General features: G+C 39.2%; 1 protein-coding gene across 15 annotated transcripts in view; it reads right to left on the bottom strand.

Moving 5' to 3' along the window:
• The window catches only part of LOC123597470 (mediator of RNA polymerase II transcription subunit 18), a 134,815-nt gene that overhangs the window by 33,753 nt on the left and 74,092 nt on the right, over positions 1–26,970 (bottom strand). For 4 of the 15 annotated variants that reach the window (XM_045476296.1, XM_045476297.1, XM_045476300.1 and 1 more), the window contains exon 4: positions 18,270–18,287. The exons of 8 other annotated variants lie outside the window; for them this stretch is intronic. In XM_045476296.1, the coding sequence (XP_045332252.1) occupies positions 18,270–18,287 (18 nt within the window). Of the gene's footprint in view, positions 1–9,294; positions 10,317–16,948; positions 17,033–18,269; positions 18,288–26,970 lie in introns of those variants that run through there. 3 more of the 15 variants (XM_045476303.1, XM_045476304.1, XM_045476311.1) reach the window with 2 other exon arrangements.

Here is a 26,970-nt window from a genome sequence, read left to right as displayed (position 1 = left end):
AGCCACCCAGGCGCCCCTACTCCCATATTCTTTTAAGCATACCACCCACCCCTGTTTGCCATGAGTAAAACCTTGTGCAAAATGAGTTACAGACCAAATTTAATGATGACCTAAATTCATCAGATGTAAATTTTTCAGGTGTAGAATGTATGCATAAATCCGCGATGTCTGCAGCTGACAGATCTAATGAAGCCACTACTCTCTGTAGCATTCTTGGATTCAGTGATTCAGGTTTCTTACTATGACAGGAAGAAAATTCAATTGCATTACAAAACTGCAATAGAAAGAGAAACTGACAGATGAACAAAATCATACAAAAAAAAGTATATTCAAGAATCTAGAAATCATCCCTTTAGAATTTTTTAATGATGAAAATTTAATGATTAAAAAAAAGCCTGGGTGGTTTAGTCAGCTAAGCATCCGACTGTGCGGAGCCTGCTTGGGATTCTCACTCTTTCCTGTCTCTGCCCCTCCCCCACTTGCACTTTTTCTCTCTCTCTCTCTCCCTCAAAATAAATAAATTAACTTAAGAAATACAGACTTGGAGTCACATTTGTATACTCCATTGTTTCTGTTTAAACTAGTTATGGAATTAAAAATGGCCTTATGGCTCCATTCTGTTTTCCATGAGAGCCCAAACAAGGTAGTTTCCCTTTGTTTGCCAGAACACTGGGTATAGGATGCTGGCTATAGTTTTATGATTGTGTGTCCTAAAGAAAACACCTTTTTCTTTGAGTCATGTAGCCCACTAGGAAAGTATGTCAGAGTTGGAGATCTTGGTGTTTTTTGGAGGTAGTGGAGGTTGGGAGAGGAAGATAACCAATCAAATTAGTTTGGAATTTCTGGTTTCAGGAGTACCCCGATACTATGCCCTGGTATTTAAACTACCTGCTCCCTCACTCAAGCCGTAGTACGTCATACTTCATAGGCTTCTTCTTCCTTTTTTTAAATGTTTATTTATTTATTTTGAGGGGGGAGGGGCAGAGAGAGAGGGAAAGAGAGAGAATCCCAAGCAGACTTCATGTTGTCTGCACAGAGTCCGATGAAGGGGTCAGTCTCATAAACCATGAGATCATGACCCGAGCAGAAACCGGGAGTTGGGCTCAAATGACTGAGCCACCCAGACACCCCTAGACTTGTTCCTTATACCATGTATTATGCAGAGTTCTATTACTTTCTTTCTTCAACCCTCAGATTTTTCCCGATCAATATTAATTCAGGTTTTTTAGTTCCAGTTTAGTTGTTCCAGATGAATTTCTGGGGTGATTTTTTAATAAACATGTAATATTTTTTTTAAGTTTATTTTTTATTTTGAGAGGGAGAGAGAGAGAGAGAGAGAGAGAGAGAGAGAGGATTCCAAGCAGGCTTCCCACTGTCAGCATGGAGCCCAACACAGGGCTCGAACTCACAAAGTGTGAGATCATTACCTGGGCTGAACTCAAGAGTTGGACGCTTAACTGATTGAGCCACCCAGGTACCCCCAAATGTATATTATTATTAAAAATTACTTAACACTTTTCATCTTCAGATAAAGTATTCATTAACTATTAGCTGTAGTTATACATTACACCTACATTACTTGCTAGAGATAAGGATAAAACAGGGTTAAACAAAAAGCCATAGGTCAAAGATAATGTTCGTTATCAGAAATCTGAATCTGATTTATAACCAATTCTTTTTTTTTTTTTTTTTGAGAGAGAGAGAGAGAACGCTAGCAGGTGAAATGGTCAGAGAGAGAATCTTTTTTTAAATTAAAAAAAGATGTTTATTTACTTACTTAGAGAGAGAATGAGCAAGCAGAGGAGGGGCAGAGAGAGAGAGGGAGAGGAAGAATCCCAAGCAGGCTCTGTGCTGACAGCACAGAGCCCGATGTCGGGCTCAATCTCACAAATTGTAAGATCATGACCGGAGCCGAAATCAAGAGTTGGACACTTAACCAACCGAGCCACCCAGGTGTTCTGAGAGAGACAGAGAGAATCTTAGGCAGGTTCCATGTTTAGGAGCCCAACATAGGTCCTGGGATCGTGACCTGAGCTTAAATCAAGAGTCAGATGCTCTACCAACTGAGCCACTCAGGTGCCCCTGACATACAACCAAATTTTTTAAAGTTTATTTATTTTTGAGAGAGAGAGAGAGAGAGAGAGAGAGAGTAAGAGGTTGGCAGAGAGAGGGAGACTGAGAATCCCAAGCAAGCTCTGCACTATCAGTGCAGAGCCCAATGAGAGGCTTGAACTCATGTACCGTGAAATCATGACCTGAGCCAAAATCAAATCTGATGCTCAACCTACTGAGCCACCCAGGCACCCCTATAACCAATTCTGAATTACCCATGTTGGAAGGTAAAGTAAGGCACAGGCAACTGGAGTCAGTAGAAAACTTAGTTTTCAATACAGCCTTCACTACCCTCTCCCCTTCATTAGGCTTGTTTATAGTAAGTAACAAAATTATCGGGTCTTAGTTCCACCTCTATTTCTTGTACCTTATTAAGTTTCAAAATGTTTAGATTTAAAGTGTATAAAGTTTTCCCGTTTTACCCATAAACCCTTTATAATAACCAGCTTTTGGTCAAAAATTTAAAAATCTATAGTTTTATGCAACAAGATACACACTCCATTATCAAGAAGTATCAATTATGGGCGCCTGGGTGGCTCAGTCAGTTAAGCATCTGACGTTAGCTCAGGCCATGATCTCACGGTTTGTGAGTTCAAGTCCTGCATCAGGTGGGCATGAGCCCTGCTTCCAGTGAGCCCCAGTTTTCTCTCTCCCTCCCTCTTTCTCCCTGCCCCTTGTGGGATTCTCTCTCTGCCCCTCATTCACTTACACCATCTCTCAAAAAAAAAAAAAAGTGTTAATTATCCTTTTTTAAGTTTAAGCATGACTTGCATGACTTGCCTTACATATATTGTGATCAGTTATTTTTATAATCTAATAGTTCTGGGATTTTTTTTTTTTTTTAATGCTCATTGAGTTTGAAACCGATCTTGTGTTTATACAAGCATTTTAACAGCGTCAAAACCTTGTAAATGGAGAACATTAATTTATGGTACTTACACTACTGCACTCACTCACTTTTGCCTTCTAAAAGAGGATTATTATTGGATTTAAAGAACTGTTTTAGAAAACTACAACAAAATTACAGAAAGCAAAATCTGCCACTACTGAACAAAGCAGGCTTTGTCTAGAGCAGGCCCATAACTTCCCTTGGAAATACTGCAAGGTTCTGACCTTCAGGAAATAGAATTGGGCAAAGCACTGGAGAAGATAGGGAGAAAGTCTCTCTCTGCACCTGCAGGTGCAGTTAGGTCTGGGATTCCAACTCTGGTAAAATAGTTTTCTGGCCATGACTGAATCAAAATGTGTACACTTTTTGATAAAAATTCCAAGTTGAGAGGAAGGTTTTATAGTGAGGTGCCAGAAAATATAGATTCTCTCATGGAAAAAAGGCTTAAACTTTCCCAAGTTTTCCTGCAAGGAGAAAAAGGGGCTGTTGAGAAAATCCACTGGAGCAGAGAGAAGGGTCAATAATTTGTGGTTGGCAGGCCACATTCGATAACAGAAAACCCTATTATAAGAAGTCCATGTCAGACTCCTATTCTGCTTGCTCCTCATTCCTGACTACATGTGGAAAGTGTGCCTGTTCCTTCTTTCCCGGAGGAAACCATTTATTGTTACACCTCGGTAAGTATGAAAAAATGTCTCTGATAACTCTCATGACCAAATAATGCCAAGTTTTTCTTCAAAGGGTTACGAAGTAGTTTATTCTTAATTAACCCATCTATTATTTATTCCTATGTTAATATTGTTATATACCTACATTAAATTTTCTCCATCCAACATTCTCCTTACTGATTTTACCCTATATTTCTAAATCACCTTGCCCCAAATTACTCCATCATCATGGGCTTGAGAACCCGTAACTATGAATTTTAGAGCAAAATGAATCAAAAGGTGATGGAAAACGAATGTAGGAAAGAGGAAAATATTACAATACGGTACCTCTTAAAGCAATATATTCCTATGTAAAAGTTAAAAAAAGAGAGGCTAATTTTTGAATGAAAAATATATGAAGGGTCAAAAAGGAAGAAACAAAAACACAAACCTAGAGATAAGAGAATGGAAAGGCAGAGAGAAAGAAAGTTCCAGACTAAATGGTAGAGTATAGTTTATTAAAATTATTTGGTCCCTTACCCAAGGGATACAGGAGTACTGATGCATAGGGGCACTTGTACCCCAATGTTTATAGCAGCACTCTCAACAATAGCCAAATTATGGAAAGAGCCTAAATGTCCACCAACTGATGAATGGATAAAAAAATTGTGGTTTATATACACAATGGAGTACTATGTGGCAATGAGAAAGAATGAAATATGGCCCTTTGTAGCAACATGGATGGAACTGGAGAGTGTTATGCTAAGTGAAATAAGCCATACAGAGAAAGACAGATACCATATGGTTTCACTCTTATGTGGATCCTGAGAAACTTAACAGAAACCCATGGGGGAGGGGAAGGAAAAAAAAAAGGAAAAAGAAGAAGAAGAAAAAAAAAAGAGGTTAGAGTGGAAGAGAGCCAAAGCATAAGAGACTCTTAAAAACTGAGAACAAACTGAGGGTTGATGGGGGTGGGAGGGAGGGGAGGGTGGGTGATGGGTATTGAGGAGGGCACCTTTTGGGATGATCACTGGGTGTTGTATGGAAACCAATTTGACAATAAACTTCATATATTGAAAAAAAAATAAAATTATTTGGTCTTGTGCCTAATTTAAGGACATGTGCTAATAATTAGCTGGCTGCTTTAATCTGATACACAGTAAAGGATTTTAGTGAAGACAGAAAGAGCTTTTACGTTGATCAAGAACTACAAAGTATTACTACTTGAACATTTTCTCTGAGTAAATATACAGGCTTCTCCTATGGACATATTTCACTTGAGGAAAAAAATTTTATACGAACTACTGAGGATAACTGCTTATTCCCCTGAATGGACACTACAGCATAAACTCCTACTCTGGATTTAAATAATTGATTAATTCACCAATTGTTAGAGAGGTCCTATGGTAAAACTCTAGATGGATACTGACATAACATCTTATCTACGTGCATATGATTCCCCATGCAAAGGTTATTTATTTGAAAGCAGACTCTTCTTAATTAACAGCTCTGGACATCCAACATAAGCTATGGTCAACTAAGAAAGAAATACATCTTAAATGTTTTTTTGTTTTGTTTTTATTTAAAGATTTTATTTTTAAGTAATCTCTATACCCAACATGGGGCTCAAACCAACAACCCAAAGATCAAGAGTTGCATGTCCCACTGACTGAGCTAGCTAGATGCCCTAAGAATACACATTATCTTAAATTTATAAATATCTTGGATTTTTTCTTTCAATATTTAAATTCTCAGCTAGAAAGTAAACTTTTCAAGGGCATAGACATGATTTATATCTATCAGCATCCACTAAAACATTTACAGTGCCTTAAATAATAAGAAATATATTCAATATACCCAGTAATTAATTTTGTTTTACTTAGCTTGCTAAACTTAGAACCATCAGTTTTATTAATTTTTTTAAGTAAACTCTACCCCCAACATGGGGCTCGAACTCATGACCCCAAGATCAAGAGTTGCCTACTCTACCAACTGAGCCAGCCAGGTGCCCCAATACCATCAATTTTAAAGCTTAAAACGAATTACTATATTATAGGCCTAGAACTGTAAACAAATGATTTAAATCTTAATTTACTTTGTACATTTATCCTTCCAAAGAATCTGATAAGACTTTCCACACACTCATCCACTGAAATGCCTCTTAAATTTCATGAAGAAACAGTTATGTTTGGTAAAAGCCTTTAAAGCTAAGATGTAGTGGGGTGTCCAGGTGGCTTGAGCATTCAACTCTTGATTTTGGCTCAGGTCATGATCCCATGGTCATGAGATCAAGCCCTGCCTCCGGCTCCGTGCTGAGCATGGAGCCTGCCTAAGATTTTTGCTCTTTCAAAAATAAAAAATAAAATTCTCTCTCTCTCTGTATCTCTGCCCCACTCTCTTGCTCATGCGTGCACTCTCTCTCTAAAAATAAAATAAATCTAGGGGCACCTAGGTGGCTCAGTCGGTTAAACGTCTGACTTCAGCTCAGGTCATGATCTCACAGTTCGTGAGTTTGAGCCCTGCATCGGGCCCTGTGCTGACAGCTCAGAGCATGGAGCCTGCTTCGGATTCTGTGTCTCCCTCTTTCTCACTGCTCCCCACCCCCCCCCAACCCCCCACCCCGCTCATGCTCTGTCTCTCTCAAAAGTAAATAAACATTAAAAAAATAATAATAAAAAATCTGGGGGTGCCTATGTGGCTCAGTTGGTTAAGCGTCTGACTCTTGGTTTTGGCTCAGGTCATGATCTAGCAGTTTTGTGATCTCTGGCAGTGTGGACCCTGCTTGGGATTCTCTGTCTCCTCTTCTCTCTGCCCCTACCTCACTTGCACTGTCTCTGTCTCTCTCAAAATAAATAAATAAACTTTTTAAAAAAGTGAAAAAAAATAAATTTAATAAAAGAAATCTTGGGGCATCTGGGTGGTCAGTTGATTGTCTGATGTTGGCTCAGATCATGATCTTGCAGTTCATGAGTTCAAGCCCCACGTCGGTCTCTCTGCTGTCAGCGCAGAGCCCACTTTAGATCCTCTGTCTGTCTCTTTCTCTCTCTCTCTGCACCTCCCCCTCGTGCTTTCTCTAAAAAATAAACATTAAAAAATAAATAAATAAAAGGGGCGCAGTCAGTTAAGCATCCGACTCTTGATCTCAGCTCACAGTTTGTGAGTTTGAGTCCCACCTTGGGCTCTGTGCTGATGGCACGGAGCTTGCTTGGGATTCTGTCTCTCCTTCTCTCTGCCTCTCCCCTGCTGGTGCTCTTTCTCTCTCTTGCAAAATAAACAAATTTAAAAAAAAAATTTTTTTTTTAATTTTTTTTTTCAACGTTTATTTATTTTTGGGACAGAGAGAGACAGAGCATGAACGGGGGAGGGGCAGAGAGAGAGGGAGACACAGAATCGGAAACAGGCTCCAGGCTCTGAGCCATCAGCCCAGAGCCTGACGCGGGGCTCGAACTCACGGACTGCGAGATTGTGACCTGGCTGAAGTCGGACGCTTAACCGACTGCGCCACCCAGGCGCCCCTAAAAATTTTTAAATAAATAAAATAAATCTGAAAAAAAAGAATTCTTAAAAAATAAAGTAAAATAAAATAAAATAAAATAAAATAAAATAAAATAAAATAAAAATAAAGCAATGGCGTAGTTCTCAAAGGTGTCAATGTTGACCCTTCATGACCTGGCCCTGATTTACTCAAATAGAATAAATCCTGAATTATAAGAAATATACTATAGTCTCCATTAAAATAGCTTACAGCCACCTATGAATTATCTAGGAAATAGAAAATAAAACCCAAAAATTAAATCTAGAGAGAACAGGGGCACCTGAGTGGCTTAGTTGGTTGAACACCTGACTCTTGATTTCAGCTCAGGTCATGATCCCATGATCTCTGCTTGAGATTCTCTCTCTCTTCCTCTGTCCCTCTGCCCTGCTTGTGCTCACTCTCTTAAAAAAAAAAAAAAAAAAAATCTAGAGAGAATATAAAAATCTTAGGTGCCTGAGTGATTTCTAGTTCTGCTTTTAGGACTATTGGTAGACAGAAAAATTGATGAATTTGAGGCTCACTTTTTATCAAACAAAAATATCAAACTTTATCTACTTAGATGAAATATTTTTGTATATAGATGTTAGATGGGCATTCTTCCTAAGTAAGTTATATCCTATCAGTAATTTATATCTCTTTGCCTATTTCTTGGTTCTCAAATACCATTCATTTCCATCTCATAGATAAATGCCTAGCATTGTTTAGATCCTTATCCTTATTAATGAAGAACTACAGGAGAAGTTAGTGACCCAAAAGTGAATTTATCAATTTCAGGAGAGTGGTTACCTCTGGGACCAAAGAAACAAAATGTCATCACAAGGGAATGCGGGCATGGGCATAGAGAGAGGGGTGGAGCGGGATATCTCTGTTTTTAATTTCATTTCTTAAGCTGGGCAGTGGCCCAAAGGATCCTTTATATTTTTGTGTATTTTTGTCTATGCTTTTTTCTATTTATGAAAAATTTCACTAAAAATAAAAGAAAGTTTTAAAAATTGCTCATGATCAAGGTGAAGTGAATCAAGTCCTGACTTTGGTCCTAAAAATCTGTTGCTCTGTGATTCACTTTGTGATCCACGTGCTTCAGTTTCAGCAAAACATGAAAAATACTTTGTAGGAACTTCATCTGGCAAGATCTCAGGGGGGAAACACACTTTTAGAAACTAAATAATATTAAATCACGAGATATTTGGGAATGTTACCTGTGTTCCCACACTTTAAATGTTTTCTTTAAAGTCATCAACATTTCTCATTTCTGAAAAAAGAGCAGCCTAGGACTGAACATGTTTTCTGCTACTTCCTAAATCAAAGAGAAGGTATAAATCATTTTTTTAAGAGTGTAATATCAAGAAATGATTCATAGGCTTTCCCCCACTTTGCTTACATTTTCAACCCTTTAACAAATACCCACTTAAAACTATTTTTCCCACCTTTCCATCTTCATCTTATACAAAACTCCACACGTTTGGGAAAATGAGTCTTCAGTGACAATGGACTTCCACTTCACTTACAAGCCTTGAAACTCTAAGCTACACTTGTAATTACCAGCTTGCTCTCTAGCTATCTCTGAGACAAAAACACTTCAAATATAAAGCACTGACTTGAGAAATGTTTATATCAAAGAACTGCCTTATGAGAAATGGAAACACCAGCACAATGGGAAAAGCCTGAGACTTATCTGGAGGATGTATATATAACTGAGTCTAAGAAATTATGTTAATTCTTGAAAAAAGTCCCATTTATAGAAATCAGCTGTGCTACCTCTATACCATATACATACCAAGTCCTGCAACACACTAGTAAAACACTGAATTCTAAATATGAGTTCCTGTAGCACTTATCTTCTGCAAGGGCAAGAAATTAATAGATAGTTTCCCTACACTATTATATAAAAAAAAACTCCGAACGGCTCAAGTAAAACAAAACTATGAGTGGCAAATTAATATAATTGAATGAAAAACAACTTACAACGTTTCATTCATTCTTCACAAAGTTGTACACATCCTAAAGTTATAAACAACAAAAGCCTCCCGGTCAACTCCCTACAAAATATTCAATTTCACATCTTCATCTGCCTTGCCTCTGTCAAAATTTCTTTGCCTTCTATTACTCACCAACTGCATCTGGATTTACCGGTCTGGAGACGTCAGCTTGCCCCATGATTAAATTGTCTGATGTGTCTCACGACAACAAACTGTCCCGGACCAAAGAAAACTTAAAAAAGATAAATCCACATAAAGAAGAGACATGCACTCCTCTCTCAGTGTCACTGCCAAACGTCGGGAAAAAGCATGAGGTGAGTTAATTTGCTGGAGTTTCTGTTCCCTGTATCCCAGCCTGGGCACTTGTGGTTCTTACAAATATGTCTTCACGCTGGCTCTCTTCACACAGGAATGCCTGTCATTCCAGAGCGCACACTGTGAAGAGCTCAAGTGCAGGAAGGGGAGGAGACTGCCAACTACATTCGGGCTGCTGTGTGGCCCGCCCCGAAAGGCCACACCTACTTCTGCCGTTGAGCTTTTTTATAACTCTCCAGATTCACAGCTATAGAAGAATGGGAGCCTACTCCAGAGTAGAACTTGTAGATGTAATCATGCACAAAACGTCAGGGTTGTGCATTACACACTGATGGGAAAGGAGGTAGACTCAAAGATATGTCTTCAAGACAGGCTTGCCTCAAAAGTACCAACTGTTCTCACATTTCACGGCTTGCTCTAAAACTGTAGTATTTCCTACCTATAAGTGGCAGATCCAAAGCAGGATGAGATCTATACACAGGGGGAACTAATAACATTAGGTGTAATAGTTTAGGACTGAATATACCTTCCCTAAAAATAAATAGTTCTGAAAATTTTGCTTACTAAAATAATACATTTGAAATAAATGTTTGACAGTATTTCTCTTCCTGCTCAAGCTCAATAACCACTAAATGACCTTGGGGATTACAAAATGATAGGTAATGACCCCACATGTTGCATATTAATACATGAAAATATCAGCTAACCACATGTCCCAACTGAAGGTGCAGCTTGCATACTGATTTTTCTTTTTTAATGATATAACTAACTTACATATAGTCGAAGTACTTAAATATTAAGGATACAGCTTGATGAATTTTTATCCAGAGACATACCTGTGTATGCTAACACTTAATTTGGTAAATGCAAAAAGCCATATCTAACACAAGCTGCAGTGTTTAGCCACATACGCTGGATTATTTCATTTACACCTGAAGGTAAAAATGGTAAACTAACACTTCTGAGCACTACATTATGGAGGTTGACATTGGTTACTGGATTTAATCATTGCCACAACTAACCATGCATTGTGAAGAGCATATTATTTAACCTATTATCAGATTAGGAAACTAAGGTTAGTAAGGTCAAATACTGTGACTTATGTCACCAAGTTTGTAAGTGCCAAAGCCCTAATATTCCTTCAACAAATGACGGCTGCGAAAAACAAAACAAACAACAACAACAACAAAACCCCAAAGCTTTTAGTTTAAATTTTAGTATTCCAAACTGAGCTCACAGGAGAATTTCTAGTATCTGGAATTTCCTTTTACCTTTCCTTAGTACCTTTTCCTTTCCCCCCGTTATTTTATCCCCTTTATCTGCTTTTGATACGGAAAAAAAAAAATAGCAAAGGTAACAAATAAGAAAATGATAAAGCCAAAGCAATGGTAAGAAAAAAAGTGTAGAGGGGCGCCTGGGTGGCGCAGTCGGTTAAGCGTCCGACTTCAGCCAGGTCACGATCTCGCGGTCCGTGAGTTCGAGCCCCGCGTCGGGCTCTGGGCTGATGGCTCAGAGCCTGGAGCCTGTTTCCGATTCTGTGTCTCCCTCTCTCTCTGCCCCTCCCCCGTTCATGCTCTGTCTCTCTCTGTCCCAAAAATAAATAAAAAAACGTTGGGAAAAAAAAAAAATTTAAAAAAAAAAAAAAAAAAAGTGTAGAAAACCTCAGGCAACATTTTAATTGTTAATACTGGCAGCAGTCAGGAAAACATTATTACGTTGACCATTAAAATAGGAAAGAGAGTAAAAGGAAAAACATACTGAAAGAATGCTCTAATGCAAGAATATCCAATACCTTCAAACTCTGGCACTTACTTATTAGCCTAAAAGCAGAGCATGTGTAACAGCAGTTTCCACACTGTAAAATGGGAGGGGAAAGGTGGCACCTGCTGCCCAGCACCCAGTAGGTGCTCAACATATTGTAGTAACCATCGTCATCACCATCATCTTCTTCATCATGGATGTAACACAGCGTATGTTTAAGAGGATGAGCTTTGGGAGTGCCTGGGTGGCTCAGTCGGTTGAGCGTCTGACTTCGGCTCAGGTCATGATCTCACAGTCCGTGAGTCCCAGCCCCACGTCACGTACCATGGTGACAGTTCTTGCTTCTTCGGATTCTGCGTGTGTCTCTCTCTCTCTCTGCCCCTCCCCTGCTCATGCTCTGTCTCTCTCTCTCAAAAATAAATATTAAAACAAATTTATTTTATTTTATATATAAAAAAGAGGATGTGCTTTGGAGGCAACTGAAATTTTAATTCCAGATCTATCACTAGGTGTTAACACTAGGCAAGTTCTTTTACCTCTCTGTGTCTCGATTTTCCATTCTGTAAAATGAGCATAACCATACTTAGCAGTACGAGGCAGTTGTGAGGATTAAATGACACGAACATAAATAGAGCCCTCTGCAATGTGCCTGGCACATGGAAAACTCTCAATATATGCAAGCAATAATTATCACAGTTGCTATAGTAAAAGAAAACAAGTCCAGAAAGGAAAGGCCAAGTCAGGAGTAGCCAGACAATGGTACATGGCAAAAAAAAGTCATTACAAAGAGGTTAGTCAGAAACGGAAGAGGATGACATTTCTGTATCATGAATCCAGGGAGCATATTGGAAGAAGCAGGCCAAGGAGGAAGTCTGAACACAATCAGGTTTGGTATACAAAAACAGCAAGCAGATGGAACAGCCCAGACAAAACGATTACTGTGAATAAGTTTAAACCAGGCACATCACACACACTCACAGCCCAGAAACAGTACTGGAGAATTTAGTTTATGTTGATAGGACCATACCAGAGTACAACAGATAGATTTATGGATCCTGGTATAGCTGCTGTTTACCACCTGGCAAATTTAAAGTTTATTTATGTACTTTGAGAAAGAGAGAGAAGAGAGTGCACAAGTGGGGGGGTGGGAAAGGCAGAGAGAGGGAGGGAGAGAGAAAGAATCCCAAGCAGGCTTTCCATGCTCATAGAGCAGAGCCCGACGTGCAGCTGGAGCTTATGAACCGTGAGATCATGACCTGAGCCGAAATCAAGAGTCAGACACTCAACTGAATGAACCATTCAGGTGCCTTGGCATTGGTTTCTTTCTGTGGCTGGTTTGTTAGATGCAAAAGCAAACATACCTGCTTCCTATGCTACATCAAATACTGCAATTCTTGTTCCCTGCTACCCCAACTTCCAGAAGGCAACATGGTTTGCCAATGGAAGAGAGCAGAGGCCCTGGAGGCCTGGAGCAGAGGCCCTACATAAAATTTCAGCTTTCCCGTTTACTGATTAGGCAACTCTGAACAAGTTACTTTTAACTTACATGAGCCTCAGTTTCCACACCTGCAAAATGGAGAGAATTACTCACAGAGTTGTGAGGATTAAGAGAATTTTTAAAGAGCATGATGGTTGAAGTTGCTTAAAATATCTGGCACCCTCTAGCCCCACCTAGATTCTTTATATAAATGACCACCCCCGCAACGTTTAAATTTAAACACCACTGTTCTTTAGGAAAAACTGGGGATGTTCTGATAATGCTTTTCTGTCACTGAGGCTATATGTATGGCAGGCATGAAGTCATGCATGTTTACAAGCCTGCAATATGCTGGCCTATGTTAATGGGAGGAAGAAACTGAAGTTACACCGCCGGACTGCTTTCAGCTCCATGGAATGAAAGACCTCAGGCTAAAAAACTGGTGTTACACACATTCTGCCTTTTTGCTTTTTCTTCAAGTTTGTGTTTTGAAGACAATAAGTTCTTTTTTTTTAATTTTATTTTGTAATTGACATCCAAGTTAGTTAGCATATAGTGCAATAATGATTTCAGGAGTAGATTTCAGTGATTCATACCCTATGTACAACACCCAGTGCTCATCCCAACAAGTGTCTTCCATAATACCCCTTCCCCATTTAGCCCATCCCCCCAACCACACCCCCTCCAGCAACCCTCAGTTTGTTCTATTTAAGAGTCTCTTATGTTTTGTCCTCCTCCTTGTTTCGTATTATTTTTGCTTTCCTTCCCTTATGTTCACCTGTTTTGTATCTTAAATTCCACATAAGAGTGAAGTCATATGATATTTGTCTTTCTCTGACTGGCTAATTTCACTTAGCATAATACCCCCTAAGTTCCATCCACGTAGCTGCAAATGGCAAGATTTCATTCTTTTTGATGGCCAAGTAATACTCCATTGTATGTATGTATGTATGTATGTATGTATATATGTGTGTGTGTGTGTGTGTGTGTCTGTGTGTGTCTGTGTGTGTACACACACGTGCGCGCATGCACACACACACACACCACATCTTCTTTATCCATTCATCTGTCAATGAACATTTGGGCTCTTTCCATACTTTGGCTATTGTTGATAGTGCATCTAGAAACACGGGGGTGCATGTGTCCCTTTGAAACAGTACACCTCTGTCCCCTGGATAAATGCCTAGTAGTAAAATTCCTGGGTCATAGGGTAGTTCTATTTTTAACTTTTTGAGGAATCTCCATACTGTTTTCCAGAGTGGCTGCACCAGTTTGCATTCCACCAGCAGTGCAAAAGAGATCCTCTTTCTCCACATCCTTGCCAACATCTGTTTTTGCCTGAGTTGTTCATTTTAGCCATTCTGACTGGTGTGAGGTTGTATCTCATTGTGGTTTTAATTTGTTCTTCCCTGATGATGAGTGATGAGCATTTTTTCATGTGTCTGTTAGCCATCTGGATGTCTTCTTTGGAAAAGTGTCTGTTCATGTCTTTTGCCCATTTTGAAGACAATAAGTTCTTAAGGATGCCCATGGGATCAGGACATGCTTCTAGAACTGAGGAGAGAGTTGTAAGAAATGATATTAAACAGGAAAGTTTCAGGTAAGAAAGATGGAAGGGTTTTTCCAGGGCTGGGTTAAGGATTTACAGAGTCACTTAGAATGCAGTAGAGGCAGTGGGAAAGGTAGGCCCAGCTGGAAATGAGAGTTAGCTGAATGGAGATGAGAAAGTGTGGGAAAAACAGCCGAGCCAAAAGATTCATAGGTTGTGAGGACAAGGGAAAGAGGGAGGTGAGAAGAGGTTATCAATGACACTGATGGAACTTCAGGCAACTATGTGACATCAGGTGGCTGAATCAAATTATTGCCAAGCTCCCTTTTGGTTCTGAAATTCTATAGCAGAATCAAACCAACGACTTAACCAATTCAATGTTCTGTTTCAAATAATGCCTCCAAAAAGTGTTTTATTATGGAAAAGAGCAGTGGCCATAGTGTACTTTATATAATGAATCTAGCTCAGTGCTTGCCATATATTGCAAAATACCCACTTAATGAATTGGATTGTTATTATTGGGAAACCACAAGCCTTATATATTCATACCACAATTATTTCCTGAGCACCTCTAAAGTATCAGGTATTGTCCCAGGTGTTGGGGACATGGTAGTGAATACAGTGCGGAAAAACCTCATGCCTTCTTTCTAGTACGTTAGATGGTGATAAGTACCGTAGAGAAAAATTATTCAGGAAAGGGAAACAGGGTGGGCTGAGAGAGAGAGTGCTAAATTACAAATTGTGTGAGAAGGGCCTCATTGGGAAGATAACATATAAAGACTTGAAGTAAAGAAATTCCTCAATTAACTTTCTCTGTCATCTTCCTCACTTAGACATACTTCATATTATTGTGCTTCACAGATACTGCATTTTTAACAAATTGAAGGTCTGAGACAACCCTGTGTCAAGCAAGTCTACTGTCACTAGTTTTCCAATAGCATTTGCTCACTTTGTGTCTCTTTGTCACATTTCAGTAATTCTTGCAATATTTCAAACTTTTCACTATTACAATATTTGTTATAGTGATCTGTGATCGGTGATCTTTGATTTTACTATTGTAAATGTTTTGGGGAACCATGAACCAGGCCCACATGAGATTGTGAACTTAATCAATAGATGTGTGTGTTCTGACTGCTCCACTGACTAGCTATTCCTCTATCTCTCTCCCTCTCCTCAAGCTTAGCTAGTCCCTGACACAGAACAATATGGAGATGAGGTCCATTAATAACTCTACAATGGCCTCTAAGTGTTCAAGTGAAAGGAACAGTCACAGCTTTAAATCAAAAGCTAGAAATTATTAAGTTTAGCGATGAAGGCATGTGGAAAGCCAAGATGGCCAGAAGATAGGCCTCTTGGTCCAGTTAGCCAAGCTGTGAATGCAAAGGAAAAGTTCTTGAAAGAAATTAAAAGTGCTACTCCAGTGAACACATGAATGATAAGAAAGTGAAATAGCCTTATTGCAGATATGGAGAAAGTTTGAGTAGTCAAGAGAGAAGATCAAACTAGCCCCAACACTCCCTTAATCCAAACCTAATACAGAGCAAGGCCCTAACTCTCTTCAATTGTGTGAAGGCTGAGAGAGGGGAGGAAACTGCAGAAGAAAAGTCTGAAGCTAAGAGAGTTCAGTTCGTGAGGTTTAAGGAAAGACGCTATCTCCATAAAAATGCAAGGTGAAACAGCACATGGCAATGTGGAGGCTGCAACAAGTTCTCCAGAAGATCTAGCCAAGATAATTTATGAAGGTACCTACACTAAACAACAGGTTTTCAATGTAGATGAAAACAGCTTTAAAATAGAAGATTCCATCTAGGAATTTCATAGTTAGAGAGGAAAAAATCAATGCTGGCTTCAAAACTTCAAAGGACAGGCTGACTGTCTTGTCAAGGGCTAATAGAGATGGTGACTTTAAGTAGAAGCCAATGCTCACTGACCATACCAAAAATCCTAGGGCCTTTAAGGACTATGCTAAATCTACTCTGCCTGTACTCTACAAATGGAACAGATGACAGCACATCGGTTTATAACATGGTTTACTAATTTTTTTAAGCCACTCTTGAGACCTACTGCCCAGAAAGAACGATTCCTACTGCTCAGTGACAATGCACCTGGTCACCCAAGAGCTCAGATGGAGATGTACAGTGAGATTAATTTTGTTTTCACGCCTGCTAACACAATAGCCATTCCATGGATCAAGGAGTAATTTTTTGTAAGTTTATTTATTATTTTGAGAGAGAGCAAGAGAGAGCAGGGGAGGGGCAGAGAGAGAGAATCCCAAGAGTCTCTTGAGAATCTGCACTGGTGGTACAGAGCCTGATGCAGGGCTCAAACTCATGAACTGTGAGATTGTGACTGTGAGTTGAAATCAAGAGTCAGACACTTAATTGACTGAGCCATCCAGGCACCCCTCAAGGGGTGATTTTGACCTTCGAGTCTTATTATTTAAGGAATTAATTTTGCACAGCTGTGGCTGTCATAGATAGCAATTCCTCTGATGGATCTGGGCAAAGTAAATTGAAAATCTTTAGGAAAGTAAAGGATCCACCAAACTGCATGTCGTTAAGAACACTTGTGGTTCATGAGGAGAGGTCAAAATACCAACATTTATGGGTGTTTGGAAGAAGTTGATTCCCACATGGATGACTGTGTGTGTGGGGGGATGTTCAAGACTTCAATGGAAGAAGTACCTGCAGATGGGGTGGAGACAGCAAGAGAACTAGAACGAGAAGTGGAGCCTGAAGATGGGACTGAATGGCTGTGATCCCATGATACAACTTGAACAGATGAGGAGTTGCTTCTTATGGATGAGCAAGGAGAGTGGTTTCTTGAGATGGAATCTCCTCCTGGTGAAGATGCTGCGAAGAATGTTGAAATGACAACAAGGCATTTAAAATATCAAATAAACTTAGTTGATAAAGCAGCAAGGTTTGAGAGGATTGACTTGAATTGTTATTATTATTATTATATTTTAAGGTTTTATTTATTCTTAGAGAGAGAGAGAGAGAGCGAGCGAGAGAGAGAGAGAGACAGAGCATGAGCGGGTGAGGGGCAGAGCGAGAGAGGGACACAGAATCCGAAGCAGGCTCCAGGCTCTGAGCTGTCAGCACAGAGCCCAACGTGGGGCTCAAACCCACAAGCTGTGAGATCATGACCTGAGCCGAGGTCGGACACTCAACTCACTGAACCACCCAGGCGCCCCAACTTGAATTATTTTTTAAGGCTTATTTATTTTTGAGAGAGAGAGAGACAGACAGGCAGACAGACAGAGGGAGAGGGAGACAGAGGATCCAAAGGAGGCTCTGCCCTGACAGAAGAGAGCCCAGTGAAGGGCTCGAATTCATGAACTGTGAGATCATGACCTGAGCCGAAGTTGGACACTTAAACTGACTGGGCCACTCAGGAGCCCCAGATTGACTCTAATTTTGAAAGGAGTTCTGCTGTGGGTAAAATATGTTATCAAACAGCATCACATGTTATGATGCTGAAAGGAAAAGTCAACTGATGTGGCAAACATCATTGTCTTATATTAAGAACTTGCCCCAGCCTTCAGCACCCACCACCCTGATCAGTCAGCAGCCATCAACATCAAGGCCAGACCCTCTTATCAGCAAAAAGATTACAACTCACTGAAAGCTCAGATGATGGTTAGTGTTTTTTTAGTAATCAAGCATTTTTCTTAAGTAAGCTCTACATTCAGCGTGGAGCTTGGCCTCATGACCCTGAGATCAAGAATCACATGCTCTTCTGACTGAGCCACCCAGGTGCTCCAGAAATAAAGTACAGTAAAACCTTAGTTCATGAGCATAGTTCATTCTGGCAACATGCTTATAATCCAAAGCACCTGTATATCAAAGTGAATTTCTCCATAAGAAATAATGGAAACTCGGATGATTTGTTCCACAACCCAAAAATATTCATATAAAAATGATCACAATATTGTAACATAATAGAAAATAATAAAGAAAATAAAAATTATAAAGAAAAATAAACAAGTTAACCTACACTTACCTTTGAAAGCCTTCATGGCTGGTGTGAGAGAGAGAAGAGAGAGGAGGATTATGGTGTAGGACCACTTTCATTATCACTAACGGATGTTGATTACAGTACAGTATTAATAAACTTGTCATCTACTGTATTTAATGTAACTGGCAATAAGGCAGCAGAGGAAAGGGTCTATATCTGCAGGCAGCCTGACCTAGAATGAAGCAAAGCATTCCTAAGCTTACTCTTCTATGAAAAAGCAAAGGTCTGTCTATAGGTGCTTTGAAGTGACAAAAAAGTATACTAGTGGCAGTGTGGGCACCTTCCAACGTTCTGAAAAATCACTGATTTCTGCCAAACAATGCGGCCTGAGACAGAGCATCCGAGCATGGGAGACGATCACCCACAATCCCACAGCGAGGAAGAGAGAGACACACAGAGAGGGAGAAAGAGAGAAGAACCATTGGCTAAATGGTGATCATGGGACATTTGGCACCACGTACTACTCGTGTTGCAAGACACTGCTTGTTTATCAAGTTAAAATTTATTAGAAATGTTTGTTCATCTTGCGGAACACTCAGAGAACAAGTTACTCTGTTACAATGCAAGGTTTTACTTGTATTTGTATTTTTTTTAAGTATTTTAAAAATAAGGTGTGTACATGGATTTTTTAAAACATAATGCTACTGTGCACTTAGTAAACTGCAATATAGTATAAACATAACTTTTACATGCACTGGCAAACATTCATTTGGCTTGCTTTATTGCAAAATCTGCTTTACTGCAGTGGTCTGGAACTGAACCCACAGTATCTCTGAGGTATGCCTATACTATAGTTCCATCAGTTCTAAGAGAAGCAAAATAAAAGGCGACACTTTCAAAGGTACTACAAATGAATACTGCTTACTCTGGAGTATATTTTAATGATTGGTCACTGAACTAACAGTTATCAAATATGCTATTCAGTTCAGATGGACTGTCCAATACTATGGTCACTAGCTGCATATGATTATTTGAATTTATATTCAATCTGTTTATATTATATACAATTTGCAATTCAGTTTTTCATTTGTACTGGCCAAATTTCAGATGCCCAATAGCCACACATGGCTACCACGATGGATGGTGCAGATATAGAACATTTCCATCACTGCAGGAAGTTCTATTGGACATAATGCACCTGAAGCCTTTTTCAAGTCCACTAAAGTCTTTTAGTAATAACAAAACAGCACTAACTGTACCTTTCAGTGTGTGGTGTCTACCTTCCAAAGCACTAACCTACTAAAGGCACTATACTATGAGGGAACCCTGACAAGTTTAAGAAAAAAAAAAAGTTGCTTTTTATACAGCACTAACTACTAAGCTATTAACACTCTTTTTTTTTTTAATGTTTATTTTATTTTTGAGAAAGCGAGAGAGACAAAGCATGAGTGGGGGAGGAGCAGAGAGAGAGGGAGATACAATCTGAAGCAGGCTCCAAGCTCTGAGCTGTCAGCACAGAGCCTGATGCAGGGCTCGAACCCACAAACCGTGAGATCATGACGTGAGCCAAAGTCAGACACTCAACCGACTGAGCCACCCAGGTGCCTGTAACACTCTTCCTTTAGTAACTGAATTACTACTTCTTTTTCTAGTAATACTCAGTTAAAGTCTTTGACTATTAATACTAATTCAAAGTCTAAGGAAGGGGAATGATTTAAAAATTTTGTAAAATATTTATTTATTTTGAGAGAGAGCACACGTACAAGCAGGAGAGGGGCAGAGAGAGACAGAGAGAGAGAGAGAGAGAGAGAGAGAGAGAGAGAGAATGCCAAGCAGGTTTCCTGCTGTTGGCACAGAGCCCAACGCAGGGCTCAATCCCATGAACTGTGAGATCATGACCTGAGCCAAAATCAAGAGTTGGATGCTTAACTGACTGAGCCATCCAGGCATCCCAAGAATGGCTTTATTTTAAAGATTTACTAAGAATTATATCCATTTGTTATCAATTGAAAATTAACAACCTCGGGGCACCTGGGTGGCTCAGCCGGTTGAGCGACTGACTTTGGCTCAGGTCATGATCTCACGGTTCCTGAGTTCGGGCCCCTCATCGGGCTCTGTGCTGACAGTTCAGAGCCGAGGTGCCTGCTTCAGATTCTGTGTCTCCCTCTCTCTCTGCCCCTCCCCCACAGGCGCTCTGTCTTTCTCTGCCTCTCAGAAATAAAGAAAATAAAAAAAAATTTTTAAAGAAAATTAACAACCTCTATCTTATTGGCCATCCATTTATTATTATTTCTATTTCTCCAAACAGTACTTTTTCATGCGCTGAAGGTAGATTTTATGAGTTACAGTGAAAGTGACTGAGGAGCTTTAAAGAAAAAAAGTACTTTATAAAACATGATATTCACAAAAACTAAGTCCCTAGTGGCCTCTATTAAGAAACCACAAGGTATCAATGATGTGTAGAAACTAACCAGTCAGAAATCAAAGGGCTGCCCATCCCAGGGTTTTGAAACGAGTTAAATGTTCCCCAGTAAAGTGGCATTCACTGCTGATGACTCAGAGATGACTATTAGCCACTGCCAGTTCTCTCCTTCCTTCCTTCCTTCTCTTTCATAACTCTAACTCATCTGGCCCTCAACCCTTTAAGTGAGAAAGAAATCTAAACATTACCAAGGAATATTCTGAGCCACATATTCAGTAAGAATACAATCAATGTCGGATAATAGCTACAATGTTTGTAAAAGTTATTCAAAAATGTCTAACAAGGAATCTCCTTAAACATTCTTTTTTAAAATGTGTAGGAGAATAAAGGGTTCATCGTCTACTAAATAAAAATTCTGAGTAATGAACACCTGGTTACCCCATGAGTCAACAGTAATTCCTGTAATAGGAACCAAGGATGATTATATCAGTGGTGTTTCTATAAAACTTACTCCAGCTATTAACTCAAATGAACTTTATTCTTTGATTTCCACGTATGAAGTATCCACCTCTTTTGTAGCATTCTCTTCCCTCAAAACCCTCAATCTTGCACAATCACAAATTCTGGGAGATGAAGCACAGGGGCAAAAAAAAAAAAAAAAAAAAAAAAAAAAAAAAAAAAAAAAAAGCTATGCATATAATTTCTAAATTCAAATTCAAAGAAACATTATGTTCTGGATTATACAAAACTGTCCTTCTAAATCTTGTTTTAAAAAAAGTAACATGGTGGGAATGCAAGCTGGTGCAGCCACTCTGGAAAACAGTATGGAGGTTCCTCAAAAACCTAAAAATAGAACTACCCTACGAACCAGCATTTGCAGTACTAGGCATTTATCCACGGGATATAGGTGTGCTGTTTCGAAGGGACACATGCACCCCCATGTTTATAGCAGCACTATCAACAATAGCCAAAGTATGAAAAGAGCCCAAATATCCATCGATGGATGAATGGATAAAGAAAATGTGGTGTGTATATATATATACACACACACACACTCTATACATATAATACTCTATTGTGTGTGTGTGTGTGTGTGTGTGTGTGTGTGTGTATATATATATATATATATATATAACATAATACTCTATTGTGTGTGTGTGTGTATATACACTCAGCAATCAAAAAGAATGAAATCTTGCCATTTGCGACTACATGGATGGAACTGGAGGGTATTATGCTAAGTGAAATTAGTCAGAGAAAGACAAAAATCATGACTTGACTCATATGAGGACTTTAAGAGACAAAACAGATGAACATAAGGGAAGGGAAACAAAAAGAATACAAAAACAGGGAGGGGATCAAAACAGAAGAGACTCATAAATATGGAGAACAAACTGAGGGTTACTGGAGGGGTTGTGGGAGGGGGGATGGGCTAAATGGGTAAGGGGCACTAAGGACTCTACTCCTGAAATAATTGTTGCACTATATGCTAACTAATTTGGATACAAATTTAAAAAAATAAAAAAAAATAAAAAATAAAAAAAAAGTAACATGGGGCACCTGGCTGACTCAGTCAGTAGAGCATGCAGCTCTTGGTCTTGGGGTTGTGAGTTCAAGCCCCGTGCTGGGTGTGGAGATTACTTAAAAATATAATCTTCAAAATAAAAAGGGGTACCTGAGAGGATCAGTCGGTTAAGCATCCGACTGGTGATTTTGGCTCAGGTCATGATCCCAGGGTCATGGATTGAGCCCTGCATTGGGCTCCGTGCTGAACATGGGGTCCACTTAAGATCCTCTCTCTTACCCTCTGCCCCTCTCCCCTGCTCGCCGTCTGTCATTAGGAAAAAAAAAAAAAGGAACAGTGAAACACATTAACACTTTAGGACAACAATCTGGTGACGTCAGAAAAAAATGCGGACAATTGTGTGATTTTGCTCACCTGTCTATACTAAAGCAACTAGCCTAATTCTAGTCTAACTTTTCGGAAAAGATAATCTTTATTAGTACTGATGAGGCTGTAAAAATGTAATCACCAAATAAAATCTTTCAAGATGCAAATTTTATTGTTTTTTCAGCCTAAAAATAATTTCTTTTACTGAAAAAGCCTGAAATTACACAGTATCCAGTTAGCTGTTAAACACTGTACTAACACTCATCTGGTTGCCGGGCCTATGCACCAAGGGCCTTCAGGATACCACCTGTCCTAAAATCCAGGGAGGAGCTGACAACCAGTTTGTTGTGCTGAGTTGTAGTGAAGGAAAATAAAAAAGATAAAGGGCTGAAAGAACTCTTCTGAGATTCATTCACTTGGGGCAAAAAGTCTTCTGTATCTTTAAACAATTTTACAAATCTCCCCAGTCTGACATAGTCTGTTTGTGGAGTACAGCTTTCAGTTTTGACATCCTCCTCTGGGTGCCTGGGGCAGTCATAGTTTACTGCTTCCTGCTTCCAGTTTGATTCCTCTCTAATCTATCCTCAACAGTGGGGCCGCAGTGATGTTTACAACAGCACAAATTTAACAGTGTTCTTCACGGCTCACAAAAAAAATCTTTCAAGCCCTGATCTAAGCCTACCTTTTTTTTTTTTTTTTTGTTTATTTATTTTTGAGACAGAGAGAGACAGAGCATGAACGGGGGAGGGGCAGAGAGAGAGGGAGACACAGAATCGGAAGCAGGCTCCAGGCTCTGAGCCATCAGCCCAGAGCCCGACGCGGGGCTCGAACTCACGGACCGCGAGATCGTGACCTGGCTGAAGTCGGACGCTTAACCGACTGCGCCACCCAGGCGCCCCTAAGCCTACCTTTCTAACGAGACTCTTCTCTACCTCCTCTCCCGTACTTACTTGTCTTCAGTCCTGGGACTAGTCTTCAGTCCTGCTGCACCTCGTGGAGTTCCTAAACTATGACATGCTCTCCCGGGTCTATCTACTGAGGCATCTGCGGTTCTAGCTACCTGGAAAGTCGTCTCCCTCATCTGGCTAAGTCCCCACATCCCCTCATCTGGCTAAGTCCTGCTCCTTCAAATTCGTTTATGTGTCACTTCCTCCTTGAGGCCGCCTTTGAACATCTACCTTTTGACACTTAAGACTGAATCAGGTATACCTCTTCTGTGCTCCCAAGTCACCCTGAGTATACCTCTACATACAGGGGTACACATCACTTTTGTTCTAATTATCTATTTATTTACTTGTCTCTCCTACATATATCCTCAGCAAGTAACATACTGCTCAGCACATAGTAGGCACTCAATAAATATTTGAAAAAATGGAGACAGGCAAAGGGAGAACAGGATCTTTCACTAGTTTAGACTGCAAGTATCCTTTTCAGGTTATGAAGTATTTAAGTTGGGGAAAGTGCCAGGCTGGTAGGTAATGAACTTAGAATAAGTCACTTAACAATTTCATGACAAAAAGGAAAGAAAAAGACAGGCATAATTGAGATTATCTTGAAAGCTACAGATTAAATGTTATTACAAATTCACTGCCATCTATGCTTACAGCAACACAATCTTTGAATTACAGTTGGTTTTAGATTTATAAAAAAAGTGATTGAAAAAAAACCCAGCTCTGCTTTTCTTCTAGTTTCTAGGAGAAATGGTTATGAGGATTAAAATAGCACCACCAGTTTTTAATCACTCAAAGGTGATTTCTTTTCTCCCCTTCATTCTTGTTTCCCAATTTTTGGAAATTCTTGTTTCCCAAAAAGCAGTTTCATTGCTTTCTCTCCCCTTCATTCTTGTTTCCCAATCATTTCATTAAATGATAACGTTTCTACCAGAAAAATCAGAACACAAGAGATAAAATAATACTAAATACCTATTTTGTTACATATGAACATCTTTAACAAAAGAGCTGATGAAAAAGAGCTAAATCTTAGAAAGAATAAACGAAGTTCAATTTCCCATGCATTCTTTCCCCTCGTTTTCTATGAATAAGCTAACACTAACTGAGCCTATATTATAACTCCAGGGACTGTTCTAAGTGTTCTACATGTGTTAATTAATCTAATTCTCACAACAAGGACATCAAAAGGATTCCATTTATTATCCTACTTAACAGATGAGTCACACAGGGGTAAACTTGTCCAGTGAGTTCAAAGCCAACAAATGGCAAAATTGGGGCTCATATCTAAGTACTCTGGACGCGAATCTCTACTCCTACTAATATACTGTATACCTAAATATAAATTGAATTCACACAACTTATTTTTAACCTTAGAAACACTGTTGGAGGTATTACTGTAACAAAAGTAAAATTCAGGCACAGAGCAGTTATACAAATTGTCCAAAATGACAATGTTAAAATTAAAAAAATAGTTGTTCTCTTAGCCCATCCCTGATATTTCCAGTATGACCATCACCAAGAATGATGCTTCCTATCATAAAACCAATCTTTAAAGGAAATTCTTAGGGGCTCCTGGGTGGCTCGGTCGGTTAAGCATCCAACTTCGGTTCAGGTCATGATCTCACGGTCCGTGAGTTCGAGCCCCGCGTCGGGCTCTGTGCTGACAGCTCAGAGCCTGGAGCCTGTTTCCGATTCTGTATCTCCCTCTCTCTCTGCCCCTCCCTTGTTCATGCTCTGTCTCTGTCTCAAAAATAAATAAACGTTAAAAAAAATTTTTTTTTTAAGTTAAAAAAAATAAATAAAGGAAATTCTTAGAAAATAAATGAAAGGTCTAAAATCAAGAGAGGTTGGCTATTTGGGTCAGAGACATTTCTACCACTCCTCAAACTAAACCTATAACAAAAATACCCCAGCCCCAGTGTTTCATGAGAAGCACCTTTAACCCACACCGGGGGCATTATTAGCCATATAAAACAGTATGTTTCATCATCATATACTGTGTGTCTGTATCTTTAAGGTTATTAGGTAATTAGGAAGCCCCTAGATTTTCCTATTTCCCCATGTTCTCCGAATTCTCTTGATACAAGACAAATACAATAAAAAAACTCTCCTTAAAGAAATCACCACTAAGCTGTTCAAAGAATGCAGAGATAAGAAAGGAAATATATATCTATACAAGCAAATTTGGTTTTAATAATTTCCATAAGTACAAGTCATGCTCAATAACATGGCATGAAATTCCAATAATGCAACTCTTTTCATATGCATAAAAACATTTATTCACTCTGCCTCATATTGACAGTTCTTAATCTCCTCTTTGAGAGCTGAAACTGTATCTTATTTTTTCCCTTCATGGCAACTAGGGCAGTGTACCAACAAAATTTATTGAATGAATTAATGAATCAGTCTGCCAGCCAATCATCCATTCATCCACCTTTTCACCTTTTGGTTGGAGTGAGTATACAGTGAGTATGAAAATAAATTATCAAGCAAAACTACCTGAACTTCATTGTAACCAACGTTAAGCCATTGGCCTTGGATGTACTATGAGATTAAAACCAGAACTAAACAAGCACACACCTTTAGTACTGGCAAAGCTCCACCTGAGTGCCACTTCTTTCTTTCATTAGTTAAGACATGATTCTTAAGGGTTCTTGCTATTCAAGCCCTTTGATTATTGAGCTCTAAGCTGAAAAGGGGAAAGACTGACCTCTGGGGCAAAATGGACAAAATAAAGCAGCCAGACCCACCTGTTTTATAGCATTTAAATTATCTGGGGGAGATCAAAGAAGAAAAACAGAAGATAAAGAATCATCAAAAGAAATTTAAAAATATTTAAATAGTCAAGACAAATGCAGTTATTATTATTTTTTATTTATTTATTTATTTTTTTTTGTAGTATTTAATCTTTTTATGCAGTGGAAAAAAAGGAAAGCTGTAGCTACAGACTACAGTTTGACCTAATGTCATTCTGGCTACCAACAGGAAAACACTGATTTGATGAGGAAAAACCAAAACAATCTTCAATAAGGAACTGAAGACCATCAGCACCATTTCACAAATAATCCATTATTATACTGCTATCACCTTCTTTTAATGAAACCTTCCATTATGGGTGTGTGTGTGTGTGTGTGTGGGCGCGCGCACACGTATTCTGGACTCTACTGATGTTTCAAATAACAATCTTGTAAAAACGGTGTCTTTTGAGTCAAGGCAAAGCTCTACCATGAAAGGTCATTTCTTTAAAGTAAACTCTGCCTCCAATGTGAGGCTCAAACTCACGACCAAGATTAAGAGTCACATGCTTTAATGACTGAGCCAGCCAGGCGCTCCACAAAAGGTCATTTTTAACATGACAGAACTCTGAACAGGCACAAGAAGATAACCACTGATGTTGTTTTGAAATTAATGGTTTCCTGCCTAATGGAAAATGTTTATACTAGTCTCATTATCAACTTTTAAATCCCATTGACCATAATGTGA

This window comes from Leopardus geoffroyi, chromosome C1, assembly GCF_018350155.1.
Source record: "Leopardus geoffroyi isolate Oge1 chromosome C1, O.geoffroyi_Oge1_pat1.0, whole genome shotgun sequence".
NCBI lineage: Eukaryota > Metazoa > Chordata > Mammalia > Carnivora > Felidae > Leopardus > Leopardus geoffroyi.
This window is presented reverse-complemented; position numbering and strand designations above follow the sequence as displayed.